Raw genomic sequence first — 13,243 nt, 5'->3', positions numbered from 1 at the left:
CCCTCTTTCTGTTTTCGACGGGCAATATCCTTGGCAGAATTGGCAGCTCCCTCGAGAGACACTTGGCGCTGAAATTTTCCCCAAGAAATCTAGTGTAGTAAGGTACGGGTTGCGTTCGGTTCCTCCGAACGTTCGTTGGTTTAAACCACTGCCGGCGGCAAATCCCAGGCGAGGTTGTTCTCTCGTCCGAGAAAGGAGAGAGGGAGAGAGTAACTATAATAAGAGGAGAGAGAATAAGACGCAGAGACCGCGAATTTTAGAATGCCTCGAGGGCAACTGTATTCAAGAGATTTAATTATCCTTAATTCAACACGACTAAGTGGTTTTAAGTGACTAGTCTCATTTTAAATGCTATTAACCCTGAAGAAAAACTGAGCAAATAATTATAATAATGTATGCAAAATAAACCGAGGCATGAAAGGTTTTGAATTTAATTACTTTTCTATTTAGGTGATTAACAAAATTGATTCTTTAATCCTTCATATTTATACTCGCGTGTAAATTTCAGATATATTGAGCGCCGAGGGCGTGATGAAGATCTTGAAATCAAAGGGGTTTTGTAATTGAGAATAATCCTTTGTTTGTTCTACAAAATTATTCAGTACTTGAGAGTGATAAGGAGTTTTTTGGATAAACTCGCACTTAGTGCACTGCATACTCGAAGGAAATTTCAATTCGCGTGTATTTGAGCCGCAGGCGAGGATTATAACTCCATCATTTCAATCCTCTCAAAATATTTCACGGAAAATACAGCAATTTCTGTGAGTTCTTTAAATTTTTATTTTAATGCTTTTAAAATTTCTCACACTTTAAAAATTTTTTTGAACTCGGTGTGATGTAAATAACTTGGAAGAAAAAATTTTAACTCGGATGGTGTAAGACTTCTATCTTGCAATGCATGATAATGCATGGTTTTAAATTAATATTGGAGAATATGATTTTGTATTAATTAAAGAAGTTTTATTATATGAATATCTTGTTATTCCATCTTGCTATTGCATAATTTTTTTGCTTAAATGAAGGAATTTTCTTTGAAAATTTACGAATTATGAGTTAAGGTGGTACTGTGCAAAATCACTTTTCTTACAATATTCTTCAATTTTTGAATACGCGTACTTCTAAGTGTCCTCTTTACGAATAAATTTTTTTTTAATAGTCCTTGCGGTGCTAATTTTCAAAATATTAGCAATTAAAAATCGTACATCTAACATGTATTCTCTATCCTGACTGTAGTTAGAGTGAACATTTTATTGAATAACAACCATACTTTTCTTAGAATTTTTTTGAAAAACTGAGAATATTTCATTGAAGTTATAACAAGTATTTTTTATCACAAATAACATAAACGAGCGGTATTCATTTTTTTATAAAAAATGTTTGAAGTTAGTGACTTTCGATATTTTACGTGAGTGGAAGTAAGTGAGTGATAGTCTGTAAAGAGAAGCAGCACTAGTGCGTGAGGAAGAAACCAATAGCCATAACCTATTGGTGTCTTTATTTGCCGCAGTACCTCCTTAAGATCGATGAAAAACGAGTTTTTGAAACAAACTTATGGCTCTCGGGGTAGAAAGCTGAAAGGGCAAATCAAAAAATTCAAAATTAAGAAAATCCAAAAATTTAACATTTTTATCATTGCGTCAGTACTTTACTGATACTTAAAATATATATTTTTAATCATTATCATTTTGTAAAAAAAAAATTTAGTGTAAAACACAAAAGATTCAGTAACATTTGAAAGTAATGTATACTTAACAAAATTAATCACCCGTTCATGTCATTCTTAGTAACTCAGTCTCCCTTGTCTTACATTATGTAAATTAATAACTATTAATCTCAATCATATACTCACCAGCAACATCTGCAAGCGTTGATTTTTCGCCGCAGCTTATGAAATGTGGGTAAAATGATACCATGACTATGCCTCCTGATTCGGCCTGGTTGGATATAAAAAACACAATTAATCATTACCAAATTGTACATTTGTCTGAGAACTAAAGAACAAAAAAACTTACAAGTAATTGAAGGGCATGATCGGGAACATTTCTTGAAGAATTGCATAGTGCATGAGCGCTGCTATGACTAAAAATTACCGGAGCTTTAGAAACACCCATGGCATCCAACATTGTTGGTACAGAAACATGAGAAAGATCCACCATCATTCCCAGTCTGTTCATCTCGAGAACTATGCTCTGAAAAAAAGAAACAAAATTCTTGTGGATATAATGGATTCTATTGTTGAGCTTGGAATTGGGAACTCGAGACGATTGTTGATTCTAGACCCCGTTATACGTAAATGGTATGCTGCTGGTACTGTTACTGTTACTCGTACTACTGGTTAGAGCTACTGGTTACAATCTACCTTTGTATTGGATTCAATGAAAATAAAGTTGGAAGATTCGATGAGCTGCGGAGAAAATCGGATCTTACTCTACTGCTGTTTTGAATAAAAATGTCAAGATAAAAAAGATAAAATAAAACAGGAGCAAAAAGTCTTGAAATAATATTATCTTTTATGCTCTTAAATGTGCAGTAGCTCGGATCTTTAAATTCTTATTGCAAATATTCGAACCTTTCTTTCTTTCTTTCTTTCTCAATAAATGAGAGTGAGTAGATCACAGCTCAAGAGCCCAGAGATACTTTTAAGAGACAAAGGATTATAAAATATATCCAATAAAAAAGGAGTAGGAAAATAATGGTGAAAGTACAAATGAAAGAGTAACATTGAGTCAGTGACACTTATTGCCCTGTCTCTTGGTAGGGTATCACTCTTTTTTATCCTATCCGGCTCGTCGATTTACACCTTGAATTCCAATGTGCTTCCTACGTCAGCATGTCCTGGTATTGCACCGGAATTCTCAAATCCCACCCACCGCCCAAGGATCCTAAATAAACAACCGGCTGCTGCATATGTCAAATATAAATTCCCCAGCCAGCAGATGAAGCTTGAATTTAAGGAATAAAAGTTAAGCTTTTATGAGGACAAAAATTCCAGGAATTTGAACTCATAAATCATTCTGTTTTTTTTATTTTGCTGAAGAGAGATTAATATTGTAACTCTTTATGGTCGTCTTTCAGTTTATCTGATTCCGAGGATAGAAACAAAGAAGCTAAATGAATTATGTTGTAACTGAGAGAGAAAAGATTAGATTGACGAAGTGCTGCTTTGCATTTAGTTTTGAAAGAAGAATTATGAACATATAATGATGATTGATGATGTTTGAAAGTAATTAATATTTTAGTGAATGATAAGAAGGAGTAAATGGACTCATCAGCTAGGTGTGTATCGTACAAACTATGCCTAAGCCGTGAAAAAATTTTTTGATATGGCCGGATATGTTCATTTATTTGCAATCATCTTCTTACAAGAGAGATAAGCTTAAGATTTTAACTTCTAAAATAAAAATCATTCATTTCAAAAATAAATGTGATTAGGTTTTTTAAAAAAATTTTTCTTCTAAAATGGATAGAATCCGTAGAAGTTATTTTTGATAAAAATATTAAAATACAAATGAAATTAGTTCATTGACGATCCGATGAATAGGAATTATAAAATAAATTGATAAAAATATATTGAATTTAGTATCAATGTATTATATAATATCAATAAAGTACTTTAAAAACTGAAAAATTCTTTTCAATTTTCTGAGAAGCTTATTTGTCATTGGCTTTTAGTTCGATCAACTACCCAGCGCATTTGTCCTATAGGAAATGAAATCATGTCTTATTGAGATAATTATTTCCCAGAAAATATATAACGATTAAAAATTAAAATAACAATTTATTTTTTACTTTCACATAGTCTGACAAAGCGCTATATGATCATATCAACCTACATCAGAAATTTTTTTCTGGGCAGGTTTGAAATTGGCTTTAATGTTGGTATAAATGAATGTAAAAAAGGGCAAAGTGAGAGAATTCGAACAGTAACTAAGGCGTAGTTTAATAAAAGAGGGATGATCCCAAACTTGGTATCCCTCGGCTCGGACAAAACCAGACTTACACTTGTTTTATATTTTAGTAAAGGGTCTCAGGAAAGTTAAGTTATCTTAAAGTTGGTTTTACTATTGTTAGGTTCTAAAAGAGAATACCATTCAGATATTTTGTTATTCTATTTAAAAAGTTAGTTTTCTTTTTTGGGAGGCTGTGATATTCGCTTATTATTTTACAAGTTTATTCTTAGTGCAGCGTAATACATAAATTTACAGGAAAAATTTGTTTAGTTTTTTTTTTTTTTTTTTTGAGAAACATGATAGAATAAAATTTAGTGTAAGGCAATAGAATGAAGATGACTAAATAAAGTTAGAGGAAAGAAAAGAAGGACGAAGTTGAGGGTTGATGAAAACCAGCGGCCGTGAGTCCAACTGAGCTGAGTCTTTCCATTATTCAAGCAATTTATTTTCCCGGGAGTCAGTGTATATAAGAAACAACAAAAAAAATGGAGAAAGAAAGAAAAATAAAAATAAATAAATAGGAGAAAAAGAAAAGTATAACGACGAAGAAAGCCAAAGTTACCGAGTGGTGTTGCACTACTTGCTTGTAAAAGTACCGAAGAAATAAAAGTGTGTACGAAAGGCAGATGTTTTTCGTCGTTTAACCTAGTGAGTTTTTATTAAGTTTTTTTAATGTCGTAGGCACCCACCACGGATCCGATTTTTTTCTTCATTTTTACACAAACTTTACTATAATCCATATCATTGTATACGTGAGTATATTACATCGATACGAGACCCGAGAAATTCAAGATACTCGTAAATCGATAGCTCGACAAAATTCCACGGGTTTTGCAGCAACGACATTTTTTGCTCACGTTGCCGATGATGGCAAAAATTTTTTATATTATTTTTTCTAAGAGGGACAAAAAATCTACATTTCTTTTCGTGTTTCTCACGTTCTAGTACCAACGGATGGATATATGTACCCGTGTAGATATATATGTAGGGAAAAAATATACACTTAGAATGGGAATAAGGAATAAGGAGCTAGCATTTTCATCGATACACGCCTAGCCGAATGATATCGCTCGGGTGTCGGAAGATAGCGGAAGAAAAATCTAAAAGGAAACAGATGACTTGGCTGAGAGGTTGGGAACCCACCTCGGTATGGTTTGGCTTCAGCTTTTTTACACCAGCTGTCGGTCTAACTAACGTGTCGATGACGTTTTATATATATTCTTTCAGCTCAGCATATTGTTATTTCATTTGCATCCACACATACTCCGGTAAATTCGAAATATGATGGATATTTACCTTTGACTTCCGGTTTATATGAAATAAAATTTCATCTATTGTCAGCGAAATATTTTTCTTTGCCTTCGTGTATATAGTAAACGTAAACTACGTTATATAAAGTAAGAAAATTGTTCAGCTGTTTTTTATACACAGTTGTATTGCTTTCTACGGAAGAAATATTTTATGAAAAAGAAGGGAAAAAATAATCTTCCTCAGATGAAAATTTATTGCAATTGCAATTTCTTTTTTTTTTTTTTCATTTTTACCCAAGTTCACTTAGATGAGGAACAAATGATTCTAAAAGCTATTACAGTGTTTTTAGGCTCATTAGGATTTTTTACTCAATTTGAAAGAAGTCTAACTACTGCATTCGTCTTCGTAATGAAACTGTTGAAAAATTTTCTTATTTTCCGATTCATCTCGTCAAGTTAAGCCCAAAAATACACCTGGCTTAAAGACTATATGCGGATAAGTTTGTATACAAACTCAATGTATACATTTTATTCGAGGCTCAAATTTCGATTCGTGGCCTTTAATATTAATATCAAGAGTTCAAATTTTGAAATAATTCATAGCTAAGTTTGTTATTAAAGACAAATTTGGGAACTGGGGAAAGAAAGGATAAAGGGAAAGGGAAAGGGGACCTTACTCAGTGGGAATTTTTGGGTAACCGAAAAAATAATTTGGACAGCCTAGACCGGGGCTCGAGCCCGGACCATTTGATTATGCACCAAAGGCTTTACCGATTAAGCTATCCGAGACATTCAAATCTAATTTGGCATCTTTTGACCAAATTTATGTAGGCAATAAAAAATAGAAAAAAAAATTAGGAAAACGGTTGACCCTAAAGGCCATCCTTGCAACTTCCCGCCAATTCTATACCTAAACGCTTGAAATTGTACTTATGACGTTTTTGAGCTCTTCGAGCTCATAAATACGATTTGTGTGTCATTTTGAGCTTTCCTAGCTCAAAAATAGATTTTTTACGCTTTTGAGCTCTTCGAGCTCAAAAAGTTGATAGAAGTTTGATAAAACACTATTTTTTGAATTTTCAAATCGCAATAACTTTTATGAATGAACCGATTTTCACGCGGTTGGTGGCACTCGACGCAGTTTTTTAAGCATCATGAAGAATCTTCAAGTTTAAATTGATACAACGTAAAATTTTGGAGTGATTCCGAAAAAACACTTTTTTCGGTTTTCTTTCGTCAACCATAACTCACGAACGAATAGACCGATTTTGACCGGACTGGTGGCGATCGACGTGGTTTTTTATGTTAAGAGCTGAATAGTTTATGGAATTAATCGGTAGAGCCGTTTAAAAGTTATTCCAAAAAAACCACATTTGAAAAAATGTTTTTTTGTAGTTTTTTTTGGGATTTCTCGAAATCTACTGGTCCGAATCATTTCAAAGTATATTTAAAATCTAAGTTCAGTCAAGCCCTTTCGAATGACACCAACCGCGATCAAATCGATCAAGCCGTTCAAAAGTTATGAGAGGTTTACATACACACACACACACACACACACACACACACACACACACACACACACACACACACACACACACACACACACACACACACACACACACACACACACACACACACACACACACATACAGACAGACAGACAGACAGACATACAGACACCATCGAGGGAACAGTCAGGGAAGCTTCCTAGGACCTCGAAACGTCGAGATTCGATGAAAACTCGATTTTCGTAAAACGGGGTGAAAACAATAACTTCCCGATTTTTGAAAACCTTTGATTTTCTTAGCGGGAAGTTAAAAATACAAACTATCAGACTTTTGATGGTTCTTTTTGAAGTAACTTTTATACGTGATGTCTTATCGAATTTTTGTAAAAATTCACTGAATAAGCTGCAATTTGCATGTTTTTTTTTCTCAAGCTCCAAATGATTTACTTTTCTACTTGTTTCATTAAATTTTATTATTGCATTTTTTTTAAGAATTTTGCAAGTTTTTGGTTGCTCTGAGAAATTCACTTCTATTTTAGCTGATAAATAGTCTTTTTTTACTTTGTAGTTATCAAAAAAAGTGGACATTTGTGCTTAAAAACATCTAGATATGACATAAGTTCAATCTGATCTTAGATATATTATCAAAAAATAAAAACATCACTATCTGATAAAAACTTGATTTCCAAAAGTCAGTTTGGAAACAATGGCTTCGTAAAATCAAGATAATTTGAAATTTTTTTAGCAGAAACTTTAAAAGTTTATCAAGATGGAAATGGTTAAAAATAAATAAATGGAATAGGTTTTTAGTGTGCTTCAGCGATATCTTCTTTAGGTGAAATTGGTAGTTATATGTATTGGTATGGATTCACGCTAAAAGTTTGCGGTGAAAAGTTTGTTCATTCCAGTTTATACGTCGTGAGTTTGGTTTGATTGATACAAGTTTGGTGCAATACTTGAGCAATACCTTGTTGAAGAATTTCTTTCTCACTCTGCTCGCTGTTTAAGATCGTCCAAGTATAGAATTTTGCACCATTTCAAATAGAGAAGAAAAAGACAAAATATTTGGCTCGAGTTTCACTGCCTTGGCTTGTATGTACGCGAATAGTTGTTAGATCGAGAGGAGAGGAGGAAAAACAAGTAAGCCAAACTTTGGAAAACTATCCGACGTCTTCAGGAAATGTTGTGTTAATTTTTAATATTCTTTTTCAGTATCGGCATCGGCACCACATAACGAGCATGGCTGCGCTCACCTAATTACTCGTGAAACTTTAGGGCTCACATCGACAGGTGCCCTCAAAGGCTGTTCTTGCTTCGCGTAGTAACCCCGAGTTCCGAGTTTCGAGTCGAGACGTCGACGCAAACTGGTGAATTTCGACATGAAGAATTTCCAATACTGCTACAAGTTTTAAACTTTACCGGCATAATTCAAGCTACTTTGTCATTACTTTTATTAAGTATTTGCTTTACAAAGTACGCAAGAGAGAAAAAACAAGGAATTTTACTGTTTTAATTACATGACAGTTTAATTTAATAATTTAAGCACGTTAACGCTGTAACAATTGAGTCCATTTATTATTTTTAAGTGACAGTACTTGTGGAGAATTTACGATTTTATTGCTCGATCTCAGCACTGGGTTGTGCGTTCGAGAGCAATAAAAATAAAAAATTTTTATTGGCAATAGTTGTCCCGGCAACGTCGGTAATATTTATGGCCAAGTTCTCTTGTTGGGGCAAAGTGTCTTAATTGTCAGAGGAAGCTATTCCAAATATTACAGAGCAAAAATATAATTTTCTTTCCTCAGGCTACAGTTTATCACTCTTTTAATTACTGAGAAATTTCTTATGATTTAACTTATTTATTTTTATAAACTTTTAGAAAGTTTGTTGATTAAATTTTTCGGTAAATTAACAATTTTGATTTTTTTGACATAATATTATGAATATTTTTTATGTTCTAGATGATTTCCTAATGTTTGATATTCGGATCAAACATTTTGAGTGGTAGCAGTACAATTTACATGTGACGTGAAGAACATTTAAATTTGTTGAACCGGTAAGTCAGAATTTTTCAATAATATTTTTTTATTAATACATTTCATTTTTTAATTTTAATTTGAAATTAATAATATTAAGTAAGCTTCCAATTTTAAAAAGTTTATAAAATTTTCTGCTACTAGTAAGGTGTCGGCAGGTATAATTATATTTATGATAGAATGAAAAATATTAAATTTGATCAATAAGTTTTCATGTTGATCATTACTTAAGTACTTTTTTTTTTTAAATAAAAAATATTTCCGTCAGTAATTTCTGGGCAAAAGGTATGTGAAAATGTGTCAATATTTATTCAAAGATTACTCCATAAGATCAATATTAAAAGTATCGAAATTTACACGGAAAAAAGTAAACAGGAAAAGCTACAGGATAAAATGTAAAATCGGTCCCGTCGTAATCAAAACTAGAAAAATTACAGTTTGAAATAAAATTTTTCTAAATTAAATTTTTGAATTTAATTTTCAGAGCTTTCAATGTAAATATTACATTCTACAATGTAATTTTTATAAAATCTGTAATAATTACAATCTGAAGCTGTAATTTTTCCAGTTTTCATCACGAAGCGCCACGTTGCATTATATACTGTAATTTTTTGAGTTTTCTTTTTTCCGTGTAGAATTAATTATTCAATTTAACACTCGATTTATCCCACCTCAAATTTTCACAATTCATTTGCACATATTTAAATTGCATATATCAATCTTTTCATTAATATTTTGTCTACTGTTTACTTAAATTAAATTTTTTGGGATTATTACTATTTAAAAATTTTAAAGAATCATCTTCTAAAAATTATGGAGTTAGAAAATTTGCTAATTAGAACGTTGATTAAGAAAAATAATTGATTTTCATAGCGGGAAATTAGAAATTATGCCATTATTTGAGAATTACCCACATTGAAATAAAAAATTAACTTGATTCGAGAGGAAAATTCTTGAACCAAAAAAATAATTTTGAAGAGGGTAATTGTCTTGAATTAAGACGAAAAATTTTTGAATCAAGTAAAATTTACTTAAACCAAGTAAAAATTTCTTAGTTTAAGAATTTTTTCACTCAAATCAAGAAGATAAAGTTCTTCAAAATTATATACTTGATTCAAAAACATTTTTTTACTGTATACGGATACATAAAACTCTTAAAATTTGATTGAATATTAGTTATTATGCTATGATTCATGAAGCAATCAAATTTCAAAAAGAAATTAATATCAATGCCATCAATTCGATACCGCAGAGACAGGGAAATTATAAATCATGTTACGTATGAGCAATAACAGTAGATGTTTAGAGATAAAGTGTAACGGCATATTCTAGCCTAGATCTGAATAGTTTAGAGCAATGAATACGCATATCAGTAGATTCTATTTGAGTCGGTTCGTGTGCCGGACGGTATATAGTACTCGTACTCTCGACAGACGCTGATTGAGCCCGAGTGATGTGAGCGAAGTAGCGAACAGTGGGTTTGAAATATATATCAAGGGACCAACAGAATGGAAACAACGAGGAGGAAATAGTTATATTCCGATACACTTGTTGTCAAGTGCGTGTACGTTTATATGCATTACTGTCTGCAGTCAATGCTTTAATTAATTGGTACGTTTACCCAGAGAGAGTGAACGAGAAAATACGTGGATGTAGACGAACACGAGCACACGTTTCCCAATGGACAGCTTTGACAATTCCCATTTTCAGTTCCATTCGTTCACTTTTTCTCCGTTCAACTGCACGCAAACCACATCTCGATTAACTTTTCGATCGGTTATTTTTATTTTTTCATTGTTTAACTGCATGTTAATTACTTTCATGCGTAACAGAAATTCTCCATTCATCTCCGACATCCTTCGTACTTTTAGAATACTTCTTCGTCGTCGTATCGAGAAAAAATTTTTTTAATTAAAAATATTTCCATCTTCCTTTTGACATTTTGTCCATGGTCATTTAATGTCTGACTTGAGCGAACCACAATGACTTTTTCACTCTAGATAATTATAAAACTTCCGCTCGAAATTATCTAAATTAAATGTCAAGGACGAAATGGATGAAACAAGACAAAACACACGTCGTATTTTATTGCATGACTTCAGCGTTACTGGTATACTGTCGCTTGAAAACTGACAATCGATTTTGTCATTTTCAAAAGTAAGTTTTCATGCTAAAAAGAAAACTACAAAATTTTGAAGACTTTTTCAAACGATACTTAAAATTGGCGTTTTTTTTTTTTTTTGATAAAAAAAGTGAGTGTTTTTTAAAGATTAGAAACCATTAAAAAAATTTAATGCATTGAATATTTCAATTTTTGAACATATACTTGAATATTGACCCATAAAAAATTTTTTACACACACACACACACACACACACACACACACACACACACCCACACACACACACACAGACACCATCGCGGGAATAGTCAGGAAAGCTTCCTGGGACCTCGAAACGTCGAGATTCAATGAAAACTCGATTTTCGTAAAACGGGGTGAAAACAATAACTTTCCGATTTTTGAAAATCTTCGATTTTCTTAGCGGGAAGTTAAAAATAATTTTTTTTATTTTCATACATAGGGTGATCTACGATTAGATGACATCATAAATGGATAAATCAGATAATTTTTTCACACAGAGGAAGAAAAATGCATCATTTTTTCAAAAAATATCAAAATTAAAAGCAATATAAAGTTATTTTTAAAAACAATTGGCAATAAATTATCTATTTCTTTCATGGACTTTTTGTAAAAAAAATAGACATATGTGTTTGGACTGATCAAATATTTTTATATTCTTTTTATTTTGGTTTTAATTTGAATTTGTTTTAGTTTTGTCTATCGATAAATTTCACCGCGGACGTTGATGAATTTAACTTTTTTTTCTCCAATTTTCTCTTGCCTCCTTCATCCGCTAGATAATTTTTTAAAAAACATTTTTTATTGCTCAACAGCAGGACTGCAATATCAAACTTTTTTTTAACTTGTTTTTAAAATTGTCCGTTTGATATATTCGATAACCCGATTGTTATTCACGCCATCCGATATACATTGATATCTGCGTACAGTATTTTTAATTCCCGATGCGGGTTTCATGATTTTCTATCTTTTTTTATCTAATTTATTTGTTTTATTACTGCGTTAAATCAATTATTGCGTCTGTAATAAAAAAAAAATATATATATATATATATATATATATATATATATATATATATATATATTTGATCAATACTTTGATAAAGTTATTAATATTTATTTAGTTATTTAAATTTATTGTTCCGGCGATACCAATCGAAATTTTTTATTAAGCCACAGATATATTCAGATAAGTTATTTAAACTTTTTCGAATATCGTTTCATCATGACTGACTGTGACCATAGAGTTGGATTGTATTGAATTTTTATGATCTATTAAAAAGTCTATCTGTGGGAAGATAACAACCGCTCGTAGATAGTAGCATATAATAAAAGCAATTTATAAGCCGAGTAAAATAATACAAAAATATTTTTTCATTGAAACTTTTATAATTTTCTCATGTTTAATAAACAACTCGAAACTCGAAAGTTTTTATTTTGTTGGTATGAGTTTTGAGACAGACACGAGACAAGAGCTTTGCTTCTGAAGAAAAGAGGATTTAAAAAGACAACAAATATTATTAGAAGAGTGATAGAATACTTTTGTCTTGAGCAGTAAATCTTGAGACGGAAATTTTGAGACAGATTTACTTGAGTAGAAAGGTGTTCATGTGTTATGTACATTGTAAACCGAAATTTCTTCATGCCACGCTCTCTGTGTATAATTTATATTATTTATAGTGTGTATACTGCGCTTACGCCGACATGTGAAGGAAAACAATTTTCAGACTAAAGCTGACGTACTTTGCTAACTTACAAAGAGAATCTTGGATGCAGAACATACTGAACTTTTTCCTTTGTTGACTTTTACTTGTTCTTTAGCCATAGAAAATTCAAACAAGCTACAACGCAATCCTTTTTACAACAGAATTCGACTATTCGCTGATGTTTTTTGAACATTCCTTTCAATCAATTTTAAATAGGGACTATCGATTTTTCCTGAATACGGTAAACTAAAATTTAAATCTCTCATGCAGAGAAAAAGGTGAAATATGTTATTATTAATAACTTTTGTTTCAATGATTCAATAATATTTTTAAATCAAATTTTTAAATACAGAATTTCGTAAAAGTGAGTTATTGACGATCTAACCGGATAACTTAATAAAATATAAAAATTTTTCTGCAAATAATAAATAATGTCATACATTTTAAGATTATCATAAAATATTTACATTAATAGCCCGCAAATAATTTTTTGATGTCCATAAGGTAAATCTAAGAGCCAGCGAAATAATCGGATTTGTAGAGATTCTATTTATTATTTTTTACCAGAATTCAAAATAGAATTGTACAGTTGCGGTGTTCTCCTATCTTATTACAGTATTCCGTTTATTTAAAATTTTTTGCCCGACTTTCCGTG

At 31.6% G+C, this 13,243-nt stretch overlaps 1 protein-coding gene across 6 annotated transcripts in view; it reads right to left on the bottom strand.

Annotated features, from left to right (window-relative positions):
• Positions 1 to 13,243, bottom strand: part of LOC123260517 (dipeptidase 1) — a 77,693-nt gene that overhangs the window by 26,012 nt on the left and 38,438 nt on the right. For all 6 annotated transcript variants that reach the window (XM_044721645.1, XM_044721643.1, XM_044721646.1 and 3 more), the window contains 2 exons: positions 2,013 to 2,189; positions 1,850 to 1,934 (listed from right to left, as the gene is read on the bottom strand). In XM_044721645.1, the coding sequence (XP_044577580.1) occupies positions 1,850 to 1,934; positions 2,013 to 2,189 (262 nt within the window). The remainder of the gene's footprint in view (positions 1 to 1,849; positions 1,935 to 2,012; positions 2,190 to 13,243) is intronic.

The sequence above is a fragment of the Cotesia glomerata genome, linkage group LG3 (assembly GCF_020080835.1).
Source record: "Cotesia glomerata isolate CgM1 linkage group LG3, MPM_Cglom_v2.3, whole genome shotgun sequence".
Lineage (NCBI taxonomy): Eukaryota > Metazoa > Arthropoda > Insecta > Hymenoptera > Braconidae > Cotesia > Cotesia glomerata.
The sequence above is the reverse complement of the archived record's forward strand: the minus strand, read 5'-3'. Positions and strand labels throughout refer to the sequence as shown.